We start from the raw sequence: 25,767 nt of genomic DNA, 5'->3' as shown, positions 1-25,767 counted from the left end.
GACAAGATGAGACAAGAGCATGTGTGACAATTGTCTTTGCAAGACAGACTCTGTGAAGGGAGACAAACCCAAGATACAACTGTGTGGTTTCCAGAGCAATTTATTCATGAAAATCTATCCAGTACGCCAGACAGTTCTCCTGTGTGTATTTGTGCTGATAAATAGACACCAAGAGGATGTAACAAGGTCATCATTTAATAAGTCTGAATTCAGTTTCACCACATGGTATTGTACACGGTCATCTGCTGAAACAGATTTCTTTTTAACAGATCTTAGTTTAAAAAAAAGTCATAGATACTGTGAGTTCTGTATAAACTGGTGGACAGTAAGTTAGTTTCTTTGTTTTGACTGATAAGCCTCAATTTCATCGCAGAATAAAGAATGTAGGCCAAAGAAAGCATAACCGGTCACTCGTATAGAACAGTATTGTTTCTATAGTTTGAAGCTTTCTGAATGGACGGGTTCAGGCCTGATGCAACTGTAAAAAGATTACTTAATGAATAGACTATATGGAAATCGTACAAAATGTTATTAACGTTAATCATTAAGAGCTTAAACATCACTATATTACTAACTGCTATTCAAAATAATAATAAAAAAAACTTTTTTGAGTCCCTGTGGAGGTGGCATATGCACACGCCATGCCACCTTGTACTAGGGGCATTGCAATACATATTCCAACAGAAACTTTGGCTTTAGGAAAGAGTCACAAACATTTAAAAGAATGGCTTTAATTGTCATTTTAAGTATACGTGGGGAAAGTGTGCTTCAATTAAATATACATTATACCAGTGATGCTGGCTGGCAAGGGTTACTCCTATTGTTGATATAACTATAAAAACTAGTTTGTACATGACAAGACAATGAAATAAAAGCAATCCCTTTGAAACAAAATTTTTAAAAAATGTTCACAGTGGTTTATATCAACAGTAAGCATTTTATGACAATAAGATGTACAGATTCAGAGCACCCTGGGGCTCTTTATATCCTAAAGAAAATGAGCATTTACATTATTCATGGGTTGTACTCAATTAAAAAAAATAAAGATCAACTGTACACTCAGCCTTAGACAGAATAAACAGTCCAAGGTGGACAGCTTTAACACCATCATTAAAGTTGTTTGCAAAAGGAACAGAGGATTAAAAAAACTAGACAAAACAAACACTTTTTCCAGGGAATGGAGTGTCTTTCCTTTGCTGTTATAATCAGCAAATGCCATTCATAAAATAAAAAATGGAAGGAAGGTCCCCACAAACACACATCTAGCCGGGCAAGCTGACCACACACAGCACTTGTTAAGAAGGAAGGCTGAGTACTCTATGTTACAAGTCCCAACCAGGCGGTGTCAACAACTATTTCTTTGCTTGCTTTGTGATCATACCCCTTGGAGGAGTTACAGGTCTCGTGGCGTTCGGCTTCTTTTTCTCTGCAGGCTTTAAAATCTGAAAAGATCCAAACACAGGGTATTGCAGGCAACAGACTCAATCTAAACAAAACCTTCTGTTCAGAAAAGGTTCTAAAACTCCCCATTCTCAAAATCCCGCTGCCATGTTCACACAGACCCAGCCCAACTGCATCTGAGGACTTGGCTAGTCGAGCTCTGACAAACAGAAGCAGTTGGCCTCTGGGTGAGCCGAGTTTCCTGAGCTCTGCCATCTGGCACTCGGGGAAACGTTCCCTCAAGCCCTACTGGAGCGTTTGCGTGACCCCTGGGAACTGTTGCTCCTCCCCGATGCCTGGGAAAGAACTGGTCTCTATCACTGAACAAATGGCTGCTGTCAGATCTCCGTGCTGTACTTACACATTTCTGATGAGACTAGCCTGAAGGTGTTTAAAGACAGAGTCAGACTTTGTACAAATAATGTTTTTGTGTTGAATGATGACCAATTCATGTCACAACACATCAGCAAAGCTTTTGAAAAATCAGACTATGTGAGTGGAGAACTAGGCACTCACACAGCACATTTAGCACATGGCAGTTCAACTTCACCTGAAAGCTGCGATTTAAGTGCAGCCAAACACTATTCTGGTTTTAGATTACAATGAAAGGACTGTTAGCTGTAAAGAGATGGCATATTGGGCTTTACCTGTTTAAATGATGCAAAACTAGCAAAACTAGCTAAAGTCAACACTGGAGGCAAAGTTCTATGGTGGCTTTTTCCTTTGAGAGACCCATTCACTACTCAAACTAGGACAAGCACTGGGTAATGGCAAGTAAATTTAGCTTGCTTAACACAAATGGACAGTAAGCAGAAAAGTGGCAATATAATAAATGTGACAAATGCACCCTACCTGAAAAGAACACATCAGTGTTTCGTCCACACTCATCATGGCACCTGCATTGTCAAACTCCCCACAATAGTTGGGTGCAGAAAACAGAGTGACCAACTGCCTCTTGGCAAAAAACTCATATCCATCTTCAACCACCTTGGAGAGAAAACATTTCCAGGATAAGCAGGTTCAAATTTTAGGTGAGTCAAACCATTTTTTCAGTTTCCCACTGAGCCTGACAGCATCCTGCAGGTCTTTGTATAAATAAGCAATACCTACCCACCAAAACCAACAAGGAGAATCTGTGCTCACACACATGCTCTTAAGTGTACATGTAAAATTCAAAGTCAATACCTGATGGGCTCTACATATAAGATCCAAATCATGCTTATGGAGAAATTTTGCAACCACTTCTGCACCAAATGTGAAGGACACTCCTCTGTCATTTTCACCCCAGCCTAAGACATCTTTATCGGGGTCAGACCACAAAAGATCACAAAGAAGACCTTGATCTGGTACATCAGTTGGTCGCATAATTCGCCGAATCTGCTCCATAGATTGAAGATCTGGTGATAAACCTGTAGCATGAGAAAAATGAAGAAAGTGAAACTTTTAAAAACAGAATGCTGTCACATTAAAACCCAATGACTTTTGAGGCTGGTGTTGTATCACACTTAATGCCACAGCTTCAGACACTTGCATTCCTTATGGGCTTGGGAATTGGCTGTATTATTCTCAATTCAGCTCCCTGCTAAGGTAAAGCACATGATGGCTGCAGTACTTGGGTTCCTGTCTGCAACACAGGGACTAAATGAAGCACCTGGCTTTGGTCTCACTAAGCCTCAGATACAGCAGCATCTATATGGGAAGTGAACGAGCCAATGAAAGATTTTTCTGTAAATCCATCTTTGACCCACTCTACTGCATCCTCCCCAGCTGATGTGCACACAGGGGACACTATTACTGATCATTTGTAAGGACAATGTGTGGTGTGGTGACATGCACTTGGCTTACTCTTCTGGGGCCTAGCTCAACTGCCGCCCCCAGGCCCACTGCAATCATCTTTCCCTGCCTCATTCTTGATGGCACCAGCTGCAGTGGGCATCGCAGTGCAGCCACCTGGGATTCCTGCCACATGTTATCACAGTGCTGGCTTCAGTCCTGGCTACTATTCTGCTTCAAACCCAACTTCCTGTTAATGCACTGGGGGAGACAACAGATGATGGCCCAAGTACTTAGTGACTTTAGCCCAGACTGCTACACAAGGAGAGTGAACCAGTACATGAAATATCTTTGCCTTTCTAATAAATAAAGTATAACCCAAGAAAGCCAAAATTATGAGAGGATAAAAAGCAAATAAACAGGTAATCTATTTTCAGTATTCTAGGAAATCCTCTTAAAAAAACATTTTGAGGTTGGCACCATGGCACAGCATGCCAAGCCTCCGCCCGTGGCATCAGTATGCCTCATGGGTGCTGGTTCAAGTCCTGGTTGCTTCAGTTTTGATCCAGCTCCCTGTTAACGGCCTGGAAAGGCAGCAGAAGACGACCCAAGCTGTTGGGCTCCTGCAGCTGTGCAAAGACCTAGAAGCTCCTGGCTTCAGACCAGCCCAGCTTTGGCCATTGTGAATATCTGGGGCATGAACCAGCAGATGGAAAATAAGCTTTCTCTGTTAACTCTTCCTTTTTTTCTTTTTTCTTTTTTAAAAGATTCATTTATTTTTATTGGAAAGTCAGATATACAAAGAGGTAGATCTTGCATTCGATGATCCACTCTCCAAGTGGTTGCAATGGCCAGAACTGAGCCAATCTGAAGCCAGGATCAAAAGCTTCTTCCAGATCAACCATGTCAATGCAAAGGGTCCTAGGGCCATCCTCTATTGCTTTTTCCAGGCCACCAGCAGAAAGCTGGATGGGAAGCAGGGCCACCAGGATTAGAACCAGCACCTATATGGGATCCCAGTATGTGCAAGGTTGAGGACTTTAGCCACTAGGCTACCAAGCCAGGCTCTAACTTTTCCTTTCAAACAAAACATTAATAAATCTTAAAAGAGAGAGAGAGAAAAGAAAACCTAGTCCTATTTTAAATCTGTTAACAGGAGTCCAGAAATCCATAACAAATCACTTACTTCAGATTTCTACATAAATGACCTTGGCCGTATCAGAGTGGATATATGACAAGACATAAACCCAAGAGTTACAAACAAGAGGACACTGCTACAAAGGTAACTCTGTAAAGGGCACGGTGTCTGCCCTGGGGAAGGAAGCAGTCTCCATACCTCCATGACAGCAGAAGATTTTCTCATCCACGATGGCTGCTATCGGTAAACAGTTAAAACAGTCTGTGAAAGTTTTCCACAGTTTAATGTTGTATCTTCTTTTACCTGCAAAAATTTGGGATGGTTAAAAACATGACTGTTCTCTGGAACGATTTTGCATTCATTACTTTTCAAGTAAGCAGAAATTAAAAAAAAAAAAAAAAAAAAATCTGGGTCAGGTGTAAACAACGACTGAGAGCACCACACCCTAAGTGGGGCTTGAACCCAGATCCTGCTCACAGCAGCTGCTTTCTGCCAGTGCAGGTGTGAGACGGAGCGACGGCTGCCTCCAGCATCCGGGGCCCTGGTGCTTGGCTTTGGCATGGCGAGCCCGTGCCTGCTGTAGGGATGTGGGGGACATCCACATGGATCAGCCTCCTTCTCAAGAAACATAATATAAAACAAACCAACCCACCCTGTCAGAGGTTTAAGAACCAGATACAGAGATAAAGGCACTTGGAGGCACCAGTTCATAAGCAATGATTTTCTAATGGAATGTTAAAATTGCACAGAATATGAACTCGGAATGCCAGCACACTGGACAGCACCGAATCCTCCTGCAACCAGATGCCTAACTCAGCCCTGAGGCAGCCCCCTCCTGGGGGCAAACACGAGCAGCCTGCCTGGAGAAGGCTCTGGGTGCACACCCAGCGGGTCTTTGCCTTCAGTAACTTCACATCAGCGCACCCCAACCGGTAAGTCAGGAAGCACCAGGTCACTGGGGTAGACAGCTTACTGCAGGCAAGAGAAGTAATGTCATAAGGCTGGTCCCTCATCAGCTCATGTATTCCTCACATTCTGGAGTCAAGGTGTAAACAAACAGGATGTCACTTCTACATGAAAATTATGCTGACTTTAAAATGTACAAATCTTGCAGGAGTAAACTGGTTCGGCTGGCTGAAGACTACCAAACTTGTGGAGCCTGTGTGTCTCCTACATCCTACAGCACACAGAGGTACTGCCTTTATTCCCCAACCACGCCCTGGCTTTACTCTGCTGGAGGCCAGGATACCTAAAGGTTTAAATCTGTGATTATCCTTTATATATATATATATAGTAGGTTTAGCCACTGTCTGTGACGCTGGCACCTCACAGAAGCAATGGTTCTAGCATGGACCGCTTCATTTCCCATTCAGCGCCCACTACTGTGCTTGGGGAGGCAGTGGAAGCTAGTGTTGGGGGTCCTTGCAGCCACATGGGAGACCTGAACAGAGCTGACAGTTCCGGGCTTTACCTGGCTCAGTCCTGGCTGTTGCAAGACATTAGGGGAATGAACCAGTGGATAGAAGTTCTCTCTTTCCAAGTAAATAAATAAACCTTGGACAGCTCCATCAATCTCTAAAAAGTACTGAACTGCACAGGTATTTGTGGAATCAAATTGTATCTCAAACTATTTGGACAGGCTTTCAGTACTGTACTAACCACCCAGCTTCTGCGAATACTGCTCCCACAACAGTTATGCCAATGATCATCACATCGGAAGACGCCAGGACACTGTTTTATTAGAGTGGCAATATTCCTTTCCCACCGTAGGAAAAACGCAAATTTCAGATCATGACAAAAGATGTTAATGTAAACAACTCTTTTCTTAAATACAGAAAATACTCACATTCATCATAAAATCCATAAATCCTATTGATGCTGGCACATTCGTGGTTCCCTCTGAGAAGAAAAAAATTCTCAGGGTACTTGATTTTGTAGGCCAGTAGGAGGCAGATCGTCTCCAATGATTGCTTCCCCCTGTCCACATAGTCCCCAAGAAACAGGTAGTTGCTTTCTGGCGGGAAGCCGCCGTACTCAAACAGTCGCAGCAGGTCGTAGTACTGTCCGTGGATGTCACCTAGAAGCAAGGCGAGTCAATGTCAGCACAGCTGGGAGCTCAACCACCAGTGAAGCACGGAAAGGCATTCTTCCCGTATCCAAGGCCCCATGGCATGGAGCTCCATGAAATCTGTATTCTTATTTATTTCAACAGAGCTCAATGACAGTTTTAAGTTTATGTGTGTGTCTAGAACCTCACAAAATATGGCCAATTAAGAACTTACTCTGTGGAAGGAGTCCCTGCTGGCCACAGGGTTTCCGTTCAGGTGGGCTGATCACAATCACCCCTGATGGCTCAGCTCCGGGTACTATGGCAGCCGACCTCACACTTGTAGTGAGCGCAGGCTGGACAGGACAAGCACACACTGGCTATACCCATAATGCCTATGGATTATTATCCCTGCCGGACAACACCAAAGGACAATTTATTATATGAACGCACACACACAAATGTGCCAGTATCATCTGGCTTGCCACAAGATATGCCATGGCTTACAGGCAGCTCAGGCCAACATGGATCACCTGCTTCAACTATGCAGAGCAACAGCACCCCGAGAGCCAGCTCCCAGGGAGGTTCAGACCTCCTCTTAGCTCACCATGCTGAGGATCAGTCTGTTCCTCTGCAGTGTTTCCCGCTGCGACATAAACACTCCTGTAAGATCTGGGGCCCGGCGGCGTGGCCTAGCGGCTCAAGTCCTTGCCTTGAACGCGCCGGGATCCCATATGGGCACAGGTTCTAATCCCGGCAGCTCCACTTCCCATCCAGTTCCCTGCTTGTGGCCTGGGAAGGCAGTCGAGGACGGCCCAAAGCTTTGGGACCCTGCACCCATGTGGGAGACCTGAGACCTGGAGGAGGTTCCTGGCTCCTGGCTCCGGATCGGCACAGCACCGGCCGTTGTGCTCACCTGGGGAGTGAATCATCGGACGGAAGATATTCCTATCTTTCCTCCTCTCTGTATATCTGACTTTGTAATAAAAATAAATAAATCTTTAAAAAAAAAAAAAAAAAAAAAGGTCCCAAGCCCAGGGGCTGGTGCTGTGCCCCAAGTTGCCACCTATGATACCAGCCCCCCACACGGGCAAAGGTTCATGTCCCAGCTGTTCCATCTCTGATCTAATTTCCCACTAATTGCCTGGGAAAAGAACTGCAAATATCCCACATGCTTGGACCCTTGCCTTTGCCTTGCCCACCATCTGGGGAGTGGACGACACGGGAAGATGTATCTGTCTCTCCCTGTTTCAAGTAAATAGAATCTTTAAAAAATAAATACAATAAAGGGCCCAGCCTGATGGCTCAATGGGCCATCAGATTTGCATGCGCCAGGATCCTATACAGGTGCTAGTTCATGTCCTGGCTGCTCTACCTCCCATCCAGCTCCCTCCAGCCGTAGGCCTGGAAAAGCAGCAGAGGATGGCTCAAAGCCTTGAGATCCTACACCCACACGGGAGACTCTAAAGAAGCTCCTGGCTCCTGGCTCCGGTTTGGCTCAGCTCCGGTCATTGCAGCCATTTGGGCAGTGAACCAGCAGACGGAAGCTTTCTCTTGGTCTCTCCTTCTCTCTGTAAATTTGTCTTTCCAATAAAAATAGATAAAGCTTAAAAGAATCAAAATAAGTAAACAAAAATATTTGCTCTAAAGCTGCTACTTAAGTAGTTTCAGGTCATTAATAACTAGAAAAGGATTCTGTCAACATGAACATTCCCTTCAACACTCAGGTAAACAGAGTCAGCCCTTGTTTGCCCAAACTTACCACATATTTTGAGAGGTGCTTCAAGTTCTAGTAGGATAGGCTGACTGAGGAAGATCTCGCGAGACTTTAAGCACAGTCCTCGGATTTCATTCTCCTGTAGCTGAACATTCTTACCAGGCTTGGATCCTCTCACTGTAGGGGAGAAAAATCTGTTAGTTCATTGCAGTCCAAACATATATCAAGAAAAAATTTACAAAGATACAAGTTTTTAGATAAGGGAGACAAAAACCTCAGTTGAGCCAGTGTTCTTTTTAGGCTGCCTGCAAGGAATGTGGTTTTTTTTTTTTTTAAGATTTATTTTTATTATTTTTTCATTGGAAAGGCGGATATACAGAGAGGAGAGACAGAGAGGAAGATCTTCCGTCCGATGATTCACTCCCCAAGTGAGCACAACGGCCGATACTATGCCGATCCGAAGCCAGGAGCCTCTTCCGGGTCTCCTACATGGGTGCAGGGTCCCAAAGCTTTGGGCCGTCCTCGACTGCTTTCCCAGGCCACAGGCAGGGAGCTGGAAGGGAAGAGGGGCTGCCGGGATTAGAACCGGCGCCCATATGGGATCCCGGGCGTGCAAGGTGAGGACTTAACCACTTGCGCCACCGCGCCGGGCCCAAGGAATGTGGTTTTAAGCTTAATGTGCATTTTAAAACCCTGGCTGGTCTTCAGCAATTATCTCGCTGCATCTCCCATGTCCCGGAGGCTATCGCACAGGGCCCAGAGCACGGGCTCATCCTGGCTGTGCAGAACGTGAACTGCCAGCTCTTCCTCTGCTACCAGCTGAAACAAGATGCCAGGGGGCCTTGCTCTGCGTGTAAGCCACACCCCTGCCCTGCTCACTTACAGTCAGCCCACAGGACAGCTCTTTTTGCTTCCAGTTTTATAAATTAATTAGTATTTGTACAGCAAGATTTTGAGAAAGAGAGGCAAAGACAATGAGATCTTCCATGCACCAATTCACTTTTCCAAAATACCTAAAACACCCAGGGCTGGGTACAGCCAAAGTGAAGAACCCAAAAATCTATCCAGATCTTCCACATGGGTCCTGAGCCATTATTCCCAGGATGCAGGAGCTGGAGCTGGATCAAAAGTAGAGAGCTAGCCGAAAATATACATAAAAACAAACAAACAAACAAACAAACAAACAAATATATAAATATATAAAAGTAGAGAGCTAGGGCCCAGCACAATAGTCTAGTGACTAAAGTCCTCACCTTGTATGAGCCAGGATCCCATATGGCCGCCGGTTTGAATCCCAGCGGCCCTGCTTCCCACCCAGCTGCCTGCTTTGGCCTGGGAAAGCAGTGGAGGATGGCCCAAAGCCTTGAGACCCTGCACCCATGTGGAAGACCTGGAAGAAGCTCCTGGCTCCTGGCTTCAGACTGGCTCAGCTCCAGCCATTGCGGCTGCCTGAGGAGCGAACCATCGGACAGAAGATCTTCTTTTCTGTCTCTCCTCCTATAATAATAATAATAATAATAATAAATCTTAGGAAAAAAAAAAAAAGGCATAGGTTGGACCAGAAGTGATGGCCTAGCAGCCAAAGTCCTTGTTTTGAATGCACCAGGATCCCATATGGGCCCCAGTTCCAATCCTGGTGGTCCCACTTCCCACCCAGCTCTGTCTGTGGCCTGGGAAAGTAGTCAAAGACGGCCCAAAGCCTTGGAACCCTGCACCTGCGTGGGAGATCCAAAAGAGCTCCTGGCTTCAGATCAGCTCAGCTCTGGTTGCTGAGGTCATTTGGGGAGTGAATCATCAGACAGAAAATCTTCCTCTCTGTCTCTGCTCCTTTCTATATATATATCTGCCTTTCCAATAAAAAGAAATAAATCTTTAATAAAAAAAAGAAAGGCACAGGTTAATTTTCGGGAGACACCAAAAAAGTTCCTGGGTGTAAACTGCTCAGCTCTGGCCATTTTGGAAATCAATCATTGGACAGAAGATTTTTCTGTTGTTTCTCCTCTCTCTGTAAAATCTACCTTTCAAATAAAAGTAAATAAATCTTAAGAATATCCAAGCCCACTAAAATCTTGGCCACACCTTCAAATGGGTGGCGTAAGAACTGCCCAGCCATTCCCAACAGTTAGAGACCACCAATGTGGAGCATCTTCCCGGCAGGTTGCCACTAGACAAGCAGAAGTGAGGGAATGCCCAAGATCCCAAGACTCTTCCCAAAACCCTCGAGTCAGTCTCAGTCTCAGTCTGTCTCAGTCTGTCTGTCTCTCTCTCTCGGCCCCGACCTCCCGGCCATTTCTGGGAGGCGTTTTCCTCTTCCCTCTTTCTACGTCCACCTGGTTGCTTTGCAAATAAAACCGTGCAATTGACTCTCGGACTTCTATTTCTACACTAAGCTGAGAAAGAACCCACAGAGCTTTTCTGGTAACAAATTTTTTTTGTAAATTGGCACAAGCACTTTGCCCATATTTTAATGTATTTTTTGGGAATCATTTCGGCTTAAAATTCTGCCTGCATAGCACTGAGAAAGTTCTCCACTAACTTGAACAAAAATACTCAGCATTCCCTTTCCTTTCTACATGGAAGGCGTTCCAACATTCACGATCAGCAGGTAGGTGGAGAGGAGAGGTAAAGAAGGAATTCTCTTTTGGTTGTAGTCCTAGCAAAGCACTCAACAGACACTCACTGGACAGCACTGAATTACTCAATGAGCCCTAATTTTATAGCCACAAAGTGCCCTTTTCAGAAAGGACCGGTCTAACAAAGCAGTTTGCCAGCAGTATCCATGTGAGTTTGGGAATTATGACTCTTGGCATGCTGAACCAAAGGTTTAAGATTTATTTACTTATTTTTGGGCCCAGCAGTGTGGCCTAGCAGCTAAAGTCCTTGCCTTGAACGCGCCGGGATCCCATATGGGCACCGGTTCTAATCCTGGCAGCACCACTTCCCATCCAGCTCCCTGCCTGTGGCCTAGAAAAGCAGTGGAGGACGGCCCAAAGCCTTGGGACCCTGCACCCACTTGGGAGGCCCGGAAGAGGTTTCCTGGTTCCTGGCTTCGGATTGGCGCAGCACTTGCCATTGCGTTCACTTGGGGAGTGAATGATCGGACGGAAGATCATGGAAGATCTTCCTCTCTGTATATCTGACTTTGTAATAAAAATAAATAAATCTTTAAAAAAAAGATTTATTTACTTATTTTTTTATTGGAAAGTCAGATTTACAGAGAGAAATAGATACAGAAAGATCCTCCACCTGCTGGGTCACTCCCCAAGTAGCTGCAACAGCCAGGGCTGAGTCAATCAGAAGCCAGGAGCTTCTTCCTGGTCTCCCACGTGGATACAGGGTCCCAAAGCTTTGGGCCATGCTCGACTGCCCTCGCAGGACGCAAGCAGGGAGCTGGAAGGGAAGTGGAGCAGCCGGGACATGAACCAGCATCCATATGGGATCCCGGCACATGCAAGGCAAGGACTCCAGCCACTAGGGCCACCACACCAGGCCCTCACCGAAGTTTTAATTCCTGTTTTTACAAGAAAATCATAAAAGCAGACATGCCCTCAGTTAGGAATGAGCAAAAACAGACCAGTAGTAAACGCAGAAATTAAGTTTCACTATTAAACCCAATCAAGCGATTCAGTCTTAGCAAAATAAAATCCACCAGATTAAATCAGTGCTTTAAATTATACTAATGTTAGACATTTTGCTTGCATTAAAAATTATAAAGATATCTGGTTCACTGGCTGAGAAACAGCAAAAAAGGTGGGCCGTTTGTATCTTCCTTCTTCATCTTCAAACGCCTCGAGTCCTTGGTTCAGACTCTCCTCCCATGAAGAGGCTGTGCAGACCGAATGGGGATGTGAACGCAGCCTTCAGTCCAGAAGGCCTGAGACGCGGCTCCTCCGAAGGCACAAGTCATGTCCACCACGTCAGTGTACAGAGGGGGTATTTATTTATATTTAATGAAAAAGTAGTAATGATGATAAGTGACAAACTCCTGAAGCACAAATGAAGAGAAAATGACAAGGGACTCAGCTGGATTGGTGCTACCGCTTTCGGTCAATCCCAGCACTGCTTGAGACCCAAAATGCCCACAGGAACTAAGACACTGGCATTTTCCTCCTGACCATGTTATTTTGAAACCAAAGGCAGAAAAGGGAAAGCTCAGTAATGACAGCCTCGGAGGGAAAGGGAACAGATGCCTAAATAACAAACAGCAACTGAAAAAGTTTCTCCCAGAAGAACCACAGTAAATTTCTTTCTCTAGACACACAAGTAGCAAAAAACTCAAGAAACATTCCCAGTGGAAAAAGCAGTAGGATTCCTGCCTCACTGGCCAGAAAATCCCAACGCATTGGTGACTTCACCACAAGCCTCAAACTTGGGCAGCCAGCCAAGCAGGAATCTTTATTTTTGGCTAGGAGGAACTCCTAGTAGCTTTTGGCTTCAACCTGAACTCACCTGTGTGCAGGGCATCCTTACACTTGTGAGAGGTCCACCCAAGTCCCTGCACTAAGCGAACAGCAGGCCTGCTTTCTCAGTGAGTGCAATTCTATTAGGCCAATGCCATCAGATCAACACCAATGCCACTAATACCAATCTCCTTGGCTTTGGAGGTGTCCTACAGCAACCCTTAGGTACGGGTTATGACAGCCTCAAGTCTAACTCTGCTTTTCAGCTTCTGCTCAGCAGCATTATTCAGACAGTAAAAACCACTACACTGACAAAAGGTTCTTAGCTGTAAACACCAGATGCACCTCCACCCAGCAAGTCATTTATAATTCAAAAACGGTACTCATTAAAACCAACAAACATGGACTTACAGCTTCTTAAATTCTCTACAATTAGCTCAAGGAAAAACTATAAAACCAAACTCTGTTTTTTTTTTAAGACTTATGATTTATTTTTATTGGAAAGGCAGATTTACAGCGTTAAGTAGAGACAGAGAAACATTTTGCACCTGCTGGTTCACTCTCCAAGTGGCTGCAACCTCTAGAGTTGTGTGGGCCACAGCCAAGAGCTTCTTCAGGTCTCCTATTTGGGTGCAGAGTCCCAAGGCCCTGGGCTGTCCTCTACTGCCTTTTAGCCTACAAGTTGGGAGCTGGATGGGAGGTGGAACAAGCAGCCGGGACATGAACTGGGGCCCTGCCCAAGCCATCCTTCACCAACTGGCAATTAACTGTGCCTCCTCACCCTGGAAAAGCCTCAGCTAACCCTCTCCTCCCTATCACAGCCCTGTGTGTTAACAAGCAGCCCACACCGATTCTGTTCCTGTCTGTCCCTTCTGGACCCGTCACCTGGCTGCACAAATGACTGCATGTCTCTGACTGGAGTGACATCCACTGCTGGGCCCTAAACCCTCAAAACAACCAACAGTCCAGCCTTCCTACTGGACCCCAGTATTTGTCTAACAAAATTCAGGATTGCTCTAAAACAAAGTTGAACATGACTAACAGCTGTGAGATACCAGACCAACCTATAGCCTAAAACCCCATTTTGCTATTTTCAGTGTGTCCATCTAGAACACCATGTGCCTCAGGGCACTGCACAGGGAACTTCACCAAGGGGCTCAATTGTCTCAGGAGAGTCCCATGAAGCCAGCACATGGGCACCATCCACTGCACAGGCAGGGAGGTCCAAGGTTACACAGTTTGTTAGCAGCAAGGTCTAGTGGTGCTTTTCCCTTACCACACCCTACTTTAAAATGTGTTGTAAGCTTTATCAAACCAAAGGTAATATGACAGGACAAACCCCAACATATGGGATTTCAGAAAGTCCAGAGAAAAATAAAAAGTTTTATTTGGGCCTAAAAATTTTAAATAACTTAGCAATGGGGCCAGCACTGTGGCATATCAGCCTAAGCCTCCATCTGTGGCACAGACAACCCATACAGCCACCAGTACAGGACTCAGTTGCTCCATGTCCAATCCAACTCCCTGTTAATGGACTTGGAAAGCAGCAGAGGACAGCCCAAATGCTTGGGATCTTGCACCCATATGGCAGACCCAGCTAAAGCTCCAGGCTCCTGGCTTCAGACCTGCCCAGCTCTGGACATTACAGCCATTTGAGGAGTGAACCAGCAGATGGAAGATCTTTCTGTCTCCTCTCTGTGTTAACTCTGTCTTCCAAGTAAAAATAAATCATAAAACAAAACAGGCATTTTCCCCATGATATGCATTTCCCCACTATGGCACACCCCTCATGCCGTCACAAAGCACCCTTACACATGGGAAGCACTCCACAATGAGCTCAAGGACCAATCTGTTGCTTAAGATGACTAATCCTCAGCAGACTGCACAAATTCAAGAAAATGGCTGCTTGGCATCACTAGTGTGCCTGAGCCTGGGTGCAGGCTGGGAACGCCCTGGCAACAGAACATCCTTTTCTTCCCAAGCATACTTTCATGGTGAGCAACAAACTAGCAACCAAAGATTAATGTTTCAAAAGCTGTGACCAGAACTCAAAGTTCACTTGAAGGCTCATGTCACACCACATCATTAAAGAAAGCCAAAGGGGTGTGTTATGTATACAGATATCTCTATCAATGTATATAGATGTAACAGCCCAGCACCGGCTGTTCTGGACATCTGGGAAGTCAGCCAGAAGATGGAAGATATCCTCTTGTCACTCTTCCAAATAAATTTTTAAAAATTACATCAACAACCAAATGCCAATGAAATTAAAAATATTCTGATGAACAAGCATTAACTGTCCAGTCAGAGCATTTCTCAGAAATGCACGTGTGCAGAACTGTGTGGGAATAAGAACCCAAGGCACAGTGCCAGACAGCATGGGACACACATCAACCTAGATTGAGGGCATGGAACTTCTAGTCCAAGTGTTTTGCCTAGCCAGGAGAGATTTAGAAAAATGTATGGGGCCCGGCGCGGTGGCGCAAGTGGTTAAAGGTCCTCGCCTTGCACGCCCGGGATCCCATATGGGCGCCGGTTCTAATCCTGGCAGCCCCGCTTCCCTTCCAGCTCCCTGCCTGTGGCCTGGGAAAGCAGTCGAGGACGGCCCAAAGCTTTGGGACCCTGCACCCGCGTGGGAGACCCGGAAGAGGCTCCTGGCTTCGGATCGGCATAGTATCGGCCCGTTGCACTCACTTGGGGAGTGAATCATCGGATGGAAGATCTTCCTCAATGTCTCTCCTCTCTATAACTGCTAATAGCAACAAAAGCTCCTCTGTAAAAGTGTATCTGACCTCTGTCTGCCAAACCACCAATACCAGAACCCCACAAAGATCTCCACAGGGGCCAGTGTGGTGGGTCCCACAGGGTTCTGGTTGATGTCCTGGTGGCTCCACTTCTAATCCAGCTCCTTGCTAATGTGCCTGGGAAATTGGCAGCAGCACCCATGTGGGAAAAGCTCCTGGCTTCAGCCTGGCCCAGTCCTGGCTACCAAGGCCATTTGTAGTGTAAACCAGCAGAAGGAAGATTATTCTTTGTATTTCTCTCTGCAATTCTTTCAAATAAATAAAATAAATCTCAAACAACAATTACAAGAGGCAAAAAAAAAAGCTCCAAAGAATTTGTCTCAAGTAGATTAAGCTGACACTCCCAATGTCAGCATCCTATATGGGCCTTAGTTTAGGTTCAAATTCAGGCTGCTCCACTTTGAATCCAGCTCCCAGCCACCCACATGGAAACTCAAGAGAAACTCCTGGCTTCAGCCTCGGCTGTTTTGTGAATGAACAGTGGACAGAACATTTGTCTCTTTGTTAACACTGTTTTCCAAATAAATAAAGGTGAAAGGGTGACATGGTTAGCAGTTGCTGGTGTTGCCTTGCAAGGCCAGCTGGTGAGCAGAGATGTTGCCGACTTCTGACAGCCCAACCACAGCAGGGAGGAAAATTCAGTTAGTGTAAGACAACCTGAGGCTATTTATGAAGAATATGAAAATATTCTCCTCCATGCCACAGAAAGGCCCCTAATTGTTCAAACATCCTATTAAAGGAGCAGCAGACACAAAAATGGCACAAGCTGAACTAGACTGAAGTTTCAGAACTTCAGAAAGGCAGAAGCAGCCCAGGGAGACGGAGACCATGTTCAAGACAATCCTGACAGGCACATGTCACGTTCACCTCCGTCATCTCACGTTACTTGGTATTTAGGAAAACGAGACTTCAAACCCAAAACAAAACAAAAGCTACAGCAACCACATGCAACATTGAACTTTTCCATGGTTGACATCTTTTTTATAAAAAATGAAAGCTACAGAAACAGGATAAGAATCCTCTGCCTCTCTGTGACGTCACCAGCAGATTTCCGAGTGGCCAGCCACATCGCATCACTGCAAAGCCAGGCCGCCACTCCCAGTGTCCTGACTTCTCTCTGTTTGGACAAAGCCAATTCACTTTCCCAGTGTAAAAACACATTTTGATGAAAACATTATGAGATGCTCCATCCGCAAACGTTCTGTGAGATTTCATCTCCAAGTCTTCCCATCACTCAGGGACACTCCTCCTCTTTAGACAAAGGAGTCATTCAGAAAATCCTAGCCAAATGGAGCGCTGGAGACAGCAGACACATCTGAAGTTTCACATGAAGACCCCCAAACAAAGCAGCTGTCCTTCAGGCTTTGGACACGGGCCTAATTCCAGGACAAAAATCTCTCCCCAAATTCCAGAAACTCCAGCAGCAATGAATTCTTGCTTATTCCTCTTGTTTAGCTTTCTAGTCTCCCAATCTACAAAGCAATTCACTTCAAGAATTTGAACTCTGTTTCAAATTTTAGCCTTTATGGTCTCGTAATAGCCCCAATCATGAAGGAAATGCAATAACTGCATTGATGCCACATCAATCATGTCCCTCCTTTGAGATCAGAGACCCGCCCTTGTCGGCTGGATTCTGCAGAAGTCCCACACAGGAACAGTACTCCAGCTTCAAACCATGAAAGCCATCCCAGCAGCTTCTACCCTGGCTCCTGCTGGGCTACTAAGGCAGGGTAGGCCCTGCCATCGTTGCCCACCAGTTCTAAGGATGGGAGGTGGTAGTCCCAGTCTGCTCCTGTGTATCCCTCTTCGTCAAGTATAACAGAAGTACATGGACATTTTGCTCAATGTCCTTGCTGCTTCCTGTCACTGTCAATTCAGAGGACAGAGTGGCCCAGGAGCACACTCCTTCAGACACTGCTCTGATCATCTGTCTGCTGGTGGGCAGGGGACACCTCTCCCAGGAAACGAGCACAACACCCTACTTAGATGTTACCATTAGAATTATCAGCTGTGGAAAAAATAACTGCAGCTGGGCTCAGTGCCATGGCCTAGTGGCTAAAGTCCTCGCCTTGGGCGCCAGGATCCTGTATGGGTGCCAGTTCATGTCCTGATGGTCTCACTTCCCATCCAGCTCCCTGCTTGTAACCTGGGAAAGTAGAGCGTGGCCCAAAGCCTTGGTACCCCACACCCATGTTGGAGACCCAGAAGAAGGTTCTGTCTCCTGGCTTCAGATTGGCTCACTTCTAGCCACTGCGGCCACTTGGGGAGCGAATCAGCAGATGGAAGCTCACTCACTCTCTCCTCCTGTTTATCTGACTTTCCAATAAATAAAAACAAATAAATCTTGAAAAGCGAACTTGCAGCTGCTCTTTAGTAAACACTGTTTTCTTTGGCCTTCATTTTGAAGGACTCCCCCGCATCCCATCGTGTGCCTTTTTCATTTTCTTTCGGCGCAGGAACCAATGCTTTTGTGTCATACCGTCAAGCGTGGCCCCTAGCCTGAGTCCACTCACTAGCTTCGAAGCACTTCGACACAAATGAACTTTACCTGGCTCAGGAGGGAGACAGCAATGAGGGGAAGCCGGAAAGGGTTGGTGGAAAACTGGGAATTAAGCATGCTCATTTTGATGTAAAATATTATGAAATTCTACAGACAGGCTTTCAATTACACATCGTCCACGAACTGAAGACTCTTCTATGTACAGATCAAACAACTTACTTAATTCTATCCCTCTACCAATATTTTGCTGTGCATCAAAACATTTGCTTAAATTATGAAAAATCAAGCAAGGCATAGTTTCAGTTTGACAAAGGTCCTTTTCACAGCAAAGGTACTTTCTACTAACCAGGACGTAAAAAGTTACAACCCCTTGCTATGCAAGAAAACCACTGGCCAAGACTATTCCCTCAGGTTAACTTTGCTCCAAATCTCACATGAGGGCACCAGGTTGAATCAAGATCTAGCTTACTTTCTTGTGCTCCCCAGTCTTAACTATAATTTTGTAAATATTTAAACAGAAGTTGGGACTGGTGCCATGGTATAGTAGGTTAAGCCTCTACCTATGGGGTCAGCATCCCATATGAGCACAGGGTTCAAGTCCCTGGCTGCTCCACTTCTAATCCAGCTCTCTGTTTAAAAACCGGGAAGTTGGGCCCGGCGCGGTGGCGCAAGTGGTTAAGTCCTCGCCTTGCACGCCCGGGATCCCACATGGGCGCCGGTTCTAATCCCGGCAGCCCCGCTTCCCTTCCAGCTCCCTGCCTGTGGCCTGGGAAAGCAGTTGAGGACGGCCCAAAGCTTTGGGACCCTGCACCCGCGTGGGAGACCCGGAAGAGGCTCCTGGCTTCGGATCGGCATAGTATCGACCCGTTGCCGCTCACTTGGGGAGTGAATCATCGGATGGAAGATCTTCCTCTCTGTATCTCCTCTCTGTATATCCGCCTTTCCAATAAAAAATAATAAAAATAAATCTTTAAAAAAAAAAAAAAAAAAAAACCGGGAAGTCAAAAAACAAACAAACAAACAAACAAACCAACCCAAAAAAACTGGGAAGTCAGTGGAACATGGCCCAAATCCTTGGGCCCCTGCACCCACACAGGAGAACCAGATTTCCAAGCTCGTGGCTTGGGATCCCCACTGTAGCAATCTGTGGAGTGAACCAGTGGACAGAAGGTAAGTCACTCTGCCTTTCTAGTAAAAAATATGCAAATCTTAAAAATCTTGAGCACCACTTATACTAAAACACAACTCCTTGTGGGGGCTGGCCAGCATCAAGGCAGCACTGGGATGACCTTGGTTTACAGGAAGAGGAGCTGCCGTGACTGACCCACGTGCTGCTTTCGCCATCCCTCTTACCACTATCTCCCACGCCTTCTGCGCTGGCTCCAACGTCCAGAGCCCAGTAAGGCAGAGGGCCCGTTTCCAAACCTGCCTTTAAGTTTTCAGGGAAGAAGGCTTTGGGGGCTTACAAAAAGTAAACTGTATCACCAGCATCCTCTTGCTGACAGGCAGGCACCTCCTCAATAGGTCACCACAATAGGCTGAGGCCCACGATTTGGAAACACTCCTTCTGAGTTTGAACAGCACTGTTACCCGTGGTTTGCTCAGGCAGCGCACACACCAGGGAGCTGGTAGGACACAGTGATTGACCCCCGCCTTCCACAGGAGCCAAGCTTACAAGGCCCATTTTCAGCACACTCAAGTCAGTCAGGCAGATTCAGAATGCTACGGGTGAACTGGATTTGGATTTAAGTCAATGAGACCTAAGTAAACCTAAAATTCGAACCATTCAAGTTCCAAATCTTTGTGCTTTTCTCAGAGAACTCTAAAGCCCACCGTCTCACCACACATCCCTCCTACCTGTGTGAGAAATTTAAATGCTTTACAAAGTCTGGTGTGTTAGCGTAGTGGTTAAAGTCCTCGCCTTAAACGTGCTGGAATCCCATATGGTTGCCGGTTCTAATCCAGGCCGCCCCGCTTCCCATCCAGCTCCCTGCCTGTGGCCTGGAAAAGTCAAGGACCCCTCCAAAGCTTTGCGATCCTACACCAACGTGGGAGACCTGGAGGAAGCTCCTGGCTCCTGATTGGCTCAGCTCTAGTGTTGCAGCTGCTTGGGGAGTGAACCACTGAATGGAAGATCTTCCTCTCTGTCTCTCCTCCTCTCAGTATATCTGCCTTTCCAATAAAAATAAATAAATCTTAAAAAAAAAAAAAAAGACTTTACAAAGCCATTTTCTTAAACGATTTTAACTGGTTCCTACTGGCTGCTGCCTCTTGGCACATAAAGAAGGCCATTGATCAGGAGGCTGCGCCAGGTACTGAAAGAGTGACAAAGGTGCCCTCTGCCCGGGGCACGTGGCGGGATGTGTATCTCAGGGGTCCTGCAAGACACCGACTAGAGGGTTTCTCTTGTTCAAGCATAAAGTGCAGATTCATAATATGGACAAGATATTTTCCGGAGTTTCATCTTCACGACCGGCTTCCCAAGATCTGCAGCTGCTGAACCGAGGCTGTGGTGCCATCACTCTATGGAAACACCTTGGAAGGCCAGCAGCAAGGCAGGAGGCAGCAGAGTCAGCTGAAATTTGTGACTGTGAAATCACAACATGCTATTGTAAAAATCAGAAAAACGAAGGAGGGGGTGGGTAGGAAGTGTCACTAAACTTCTAAATCCCTTCTACAATATAAGTGAAATTTTACCACTGCAGTAAAAAAAATGTCAAATGCACATTTTCAAGTGCCGGCATGACCTGACTTTACACCAGCCTAGGATAAGCCGTTGCCCTCAGCAGACACGTTCTCCCCCAGCACTCCAATTGTCTCCCTTTGAACCCCAACCTCAACAGGATCAGCCACAAGTCTCAAGTCCCCCCAAACTGCAGCTTTATTTTAACTTAATCGGTCTGTAACCACTGGACGCCCTCCCGGTGACAGGTGAATGTAGCTCCCGGCCACACAGGGGTTGACACATGTCACTTGGTCGAGTGACTGCTCTTCTTCCGGATCAAGAACTAGCAGCACCTACCTCGCAGGGCTGCTCAGGGAGGACCGAGCCCAAACACCCGCGCTCCGAGAGCGTTAGCAGCAAGGCCAGGCCGAGACACGGGTGCGCGATCCGGGAGAGAGCGCGGAGACCCCCGCTGCCCACCGAGACGTGGGGGACTGCAGGAGGCAGGTCCTCATGCGCCTTCGTGATGGGAACGTGTTTAAATGAGTAACCAGAAATGGGCCCTTAGACTCCAGAAAAATAAAAGTCGATGGAGGGTGGGGGGGTGACCCAAGCCTAGTGGAAGCCGTAGACCCAATAAACCGCTTTCCCAGAGGGCGAGAACCAGGAGCTGAAGATCGCGGATTAAAGTACGGCACAGGGGATTCATGAGCAGGCAGGAGCCCCCCCCCCCGCCTCCCAACCTTCTCCCCCAAAGACCGATCCGGTTCGCCCGGGGTATGTATGGGGGGGGAGAGAGGAAGCGGCAAGTAAATATGGGCGGAAAACGTTGCGTCGGGGTGGGGGGGTCGACAGAAGAAGTGGAGTTTTAAAAATTTCCCAGCCAGGAGGAAGCTCGCGTCCTCGTGCAATGAATGAGCAGGGCAAGCGAGGCTCTGCGGACAGCTTCAAGTTCGGGACCTAGGGCAGCTTCCTTCCTTTCAGATCTCCGCAGCTCCAATCGCGGGCTCCCTCCTTCTCCCCGCGGCGCAGCAAAACCCAACCGGCCTCCCAATTGTCGTCCCCTGCGCCCCTCCCCCGGGCCCTCCAGCCGCCTCCTCACCTTCCAGCAGCCGTTGGATGATGCTGTCGATGTTGAGTTTATCTATATCCGCCATCGCCTTCCCACCGCCGACCCTCCCGCAGCGGCGCCGCCGCCAGCTCGTGCCCTGGACTCGCACCTCCTTTCCACAATCACGAGCACAAGAGGCGGTGGTGGCGGCGGTGGCAGCAGCCGCGGCGGGACGCCCACCCCCCCCCAGCCGCCCCGCTCCCCGCTTCCTCCTTCTCTCCCCACTGGAACCACGAGAAGAACAAAATGGCCGCCGACTGCTGAGCCAGCCTCGGACGGCGCACGGATGCGCGCGAGGGAGTGCAGCGACCCGGCCGGGACTTCTTTATGGGCCGTAGGGCGCGCGGGCGGAGGGGGCGGGGCCAGGGCGCGGAGGGGGCGGGGCCTGGCGCGCGGAAGCGCGGGCAGCGGGCGGGGACGGTTGAGCGCGGCGGCTCTGGCGCGCGAAGAATCCCTCCGCCAAACGGGCCGGGCAAATAGGCCCCCTGGCCAGAGCGTGAGTTGCAAAGTTGCGCGCGGCGGTCGGGGCTGGTGAGAAGAAGGGTACTGTGCATGTCGAGGGTCACGGCCTCCGCCGGATCCTGTTGTCTGGAGCCAGATGCTTGCAAACCTAGCCTTGTGGGATTCCCGGGAAGGGATTTGGAGGTTGATGTGGGGGAGAGTGCCTAGAACACACCCCTTCGTATGTGGATAGAGACGGAGAACAATCTAGAGACTTTTGCTTTAGGACGCACATGCACTGGGACTTGGGATGGGGGTGAAGAGAGAATGCATTTGGCAACTGAAAAACGGAACAGAGCCCTTGTCCCAGATAAACCGCATCCTGAATGATGACGCTGTGAGCGGCGGGAGTGCGTGCATGCTCGTGCTGTGCCTCTGCGCGCGCTTCTGTAACTTATCTGAGGGGAGACAAACTCACCCACAGAAAGCACAAACAAAATGTCATCGTAACCCCTCTTGGGTTTTCTTCTTCAAAACTCGCGAAATTTACCTAATCGCCCGAATGGTTCCCCAGCTTTCCGCCCAAGCCGAGCCCAGGCAGTGTGTGCAGCAGCTCCCGGCGGGGGCGTGAGGTCGCCCCCCACCCCCGAAACCCGCCTGATCACCAGTTTTCGCGACCTTCTTGCCACCTCCGGGGGCTGGGCGCGTGCCAAGCTGGGTCTGGACGTGCTACCCACGCTGAGCACAGCACATCTGTTCCCTTCCCTGACCTTTCCATTGCGCTGCTGCTTTCCGCAGCGCGTTACAGTCTGCAAAGCTCCCTCCTGGCCCTAAAATCCTTCCGGCCTCTTCAGGCTCTCCGGGCTGCACCAGGGCTCACGGTGGTTTGTGTCCGCCACTTCCCCCAGCTTTCCCGGGAGGTCCGACTCCACGCGCTCTGCTTGGCCTCCTCCCCTTGCAGGTTTCCACTCCTCGCTGCTCTTCTGTGCGGGCCCGCTGTGGTTCAGGGCCGCCCTGGACCGGGGATGGGAGTGAGGACAGGGCTCAACAGCCCACTGCACTTTCCCTAGTCACCATCCAAGCTGTGGCACCGCCGCACATCACAAATCACAAATATCGGGGTTCTTGAGCTCAAGGAGCTGAGCCCATGGTGCTCGCTTGGGGTCCAGGGGCGTCTGCCTGCTGGAGGCTTTGCCGGCATCCTGGCAGCAAGTATCCTGGCCATGGCATTTAGCACCGGAACACTGAAAGACAACCATTAGTCCATACAATAGGGAACTATTTTGGGGGCCCCCTCCTCTATGTCAGGCATAGTTCTGGACCCCACACCAGACAGGGCCTTTGTGCAATCACCAAGGCACACGATACACAATGAAGCAAACACAAATGCCGGCTTCGGATAAGTGCAGTGCAGGGGAGGGGGGAAATGTGCTCATGTTCTCAGCCTGTGCCAAAGATGAGCTCATCGCTGGCCCGCACAGTCCTGGCAGTTGTGTGCGGTTCCCATCCCCACTCTCACAGATGCGGACAAGGAGATGTGGAGGGGCTAGGTGGCTGAAGTGGGTCAGCTGGCCTGAGGGTGCTATGGCTCCCATGTGTGGGTCTGCACCGCTCTCAGAGGAGACCCAACTGCTCCTTGACCTTCCTTTGAAAGTATCAACACCAGTGGCTCCTTGAAGGGTCGGCAAATTCTTCCTTTTGTTAGAAGGAAAAGGGGTTTATTTTGACAGAGAGCTTCCATCTGTTGGTTTACTCCCCAGATGACCACAATGGCCAGGACTGTGCTAAGCCGAAGCCTGGAGCCCGGAGCTTCATCTGGGCTTTTCCTGTGCGTGCAGCAGCCCAAACAGTTGGGTCATCCTTCACTGTTTTCCCAGAAACATTAACAGGGAACTGGATAGGAAGTGGAGCAGCTGGGATACAAACTGGCACACATTTGGGATGCCAGTCTTGAAGGCGGTGGCTTCACCTGCTACGTCCCTCTGACAGCCCCCTAGTCTGACTTTTTAAAATGCCTATGGGGATCTTCCAAATTTGCTTTTACGACTGGAAAAAGGATTGTAATTTGAAACATACTGGTCTAGAAGTGTACGCTGATGTAGTGAAAATAAACAGACACGTGGAAGGTTAATATGTCATTCTGAGAAGAGGAGGCAGGAACAGACTTTGGTGAGGACATGCGAGTGCAATTGTGTTTCTGACGCTTTGTCTCCTAAAGTAGACACTGTTTGTGTGGGAGTTTATTATGTTGCTGTTTTTATCTGTCTGCTTAGTTTTGCATTTATTTAAAGCACAGACAGACAGATAGCTTCCATCTACTGATTCATTCCTCTAAATGTCCGCCATGGCTGGATTTGAGCTGGCAGAAGCTGGCAGGTCTCCTACGTGGCTGGCAGTAAACCCCTGAACCATTCCTGACCACCTCCAAGGGCGGCACTGCCAGAGAGCTACGGCCGGGAGCTGGATGTGGCAACCCAACCCAGCTCCTCAAATTCGGGGCACAGGCCTCTCAACTGCTAGGTGGCATGCCCACTTTCTATAAACAAACTGCTTTTTTGAAAATGTTCCTTTATTTACTTATGTATTTTTCAGGTTAGAGTGACACACAGAGAGAGAGTTCTCACCCCCTCTCCCCCTGCCGCCAATGCAACAGCCACACGGAAGTCAAGTCCCCTAAAATGCACAAGTCTTCCATGTGAATGACAGGGAATGAACTACACGAGCCATCGTCAATTAGCAGGAGGCTGGATGAGAAACGGAGGAGCCTGGATGTGAGGGTCCCAAGCACCCTCCTAATTGCTGAGCCAAACCCTGGTATTTGTGTGGCAAGTGTCAGTTATCCCTTCCTTTTGATTTCTGAGCGGTGTTCATCACATGAGTAGATAGCAATGCGTTTCTCCATTCACCTGCTGGCACACATTGGGGTCGATCTAGGTGTTTGGAGAGTTGATCATTTTAGTGGTGGAGATGATTTATCAATAAACCAATATGCAAGGGGGTAGGCCATCTGCCCAATGATTAGGATGCCCTGTACCAGAGTCCTGGGTTCAACTCCCAGTTCCTGATTCCAGCTTCCTGTTATTGCTGAGGCTGGGAGACAGCAGTGGTAGGTCGGGTAGTTGGCTTTTTGCTGCCCTTAAGGGATACCTGGATTGAGTTCCTGGCTCCTGGCTTCGGCCTGGCCCAGCCCCCATCACTGACCACATTTAGAGGAAGAATCAGAGGAGATGAGCTCTGAGCTGTCTTTCTGCCTTACCACCTCTCAAGTAATAATAATAAAGATAAATAATTTTCGATTATCTCAAAACAAAGGGATAGGAACAAGCAGACATAGTGACACACAGCCTCTGTGACGGCCTTCTTCCCCAGCCCACCGACACTTCTGGTAATTTTCCTGATCTCAAAACCCTAAGGCAGGCACTGAGTGCTGGTCACAGTGGGAGCTGATCACGGGGTGGAGCAACCTGCCATCCCCAGAGACCATCTGACTTTCAGCAGTGGCCCAGGCCTTTTCTCAAGCAAGGTTAAGTATTGATCAAGGGGAAGCAACTGTGGGCTTGGCTTCCAAAGCCTTCTCTGGCTCTCAGCTCCCCCGCTGCCAAGAGCCCCAGCCACTTGATGATGGAAGGAAAGCTTCCGTCTGCCCACGTGCTGGCTCCCAGCCAGCCCAGTGGGAAGCACCGTTGGGTTCCAGGGCCCTTCAGAGCCAAGAATGAGGCTTAATGGGATTG

At 48.0% G+C, this 25,767-nt stretch overlaps 1 protein-coding gene across 1 annotated transcript; it reads right to left on the bottom strand.

Annotated features, from left to right (window-relative positions):
• Positions 1-84: 84 nt before the first annotated feature.
• Positions 85-21,848, bottom strand: PPP1CC (protein phosphatase 1 catalytic subunit gamma). Its single transcript, XM_040987003.1, has 8 exons — positions 21,587-21,848; positions 8,161-8,292; positions 6,198-6,428; positions 4,550-4,654; positions 2,626-2,849; positions 2,293-2,427; positions 1,382-1,442; positions 85-478 (listed from the first exon to the last, which is right to left on the bottom strand). The coding sequence occupies exons 1-8, from the start codon at positions 21,639-21,641 to the stop codon at positions 408-410; spliced, it is 1,014 nt and encodes a 337-aa protein (XP_040842937.1). The 5' UTR covers positions 21,642-21,848; the 3' UTR covers positions 85-407.
• Between the last annotated feature and the right edge of the window lie 3,919 nt (positions 21,849-25,767).

Source organism: Ochotona curzoniae, unplaced genomic scaffold, assembly GCF_017591425.1.
Source record: "Ochotona curzoniae isolate NIBS_2020 unplaced genomic scaffold, NIBS_Ocur_1.0 contig_46, whole genome shotgun sequence".
NCBI classification, from domain to species: domain Eukaryota; kingdom Metazoa; phylum Chordata; class Mammalia; order Lagomorpha; family Ochotonidae; genus Ochotona; species Ochotona curzoniae.
The sequence above is the reverse complement of the archived record's forward strand: the minus strand, read 5'-3'. Positions and strand labels throughout refer to the sequence as shown.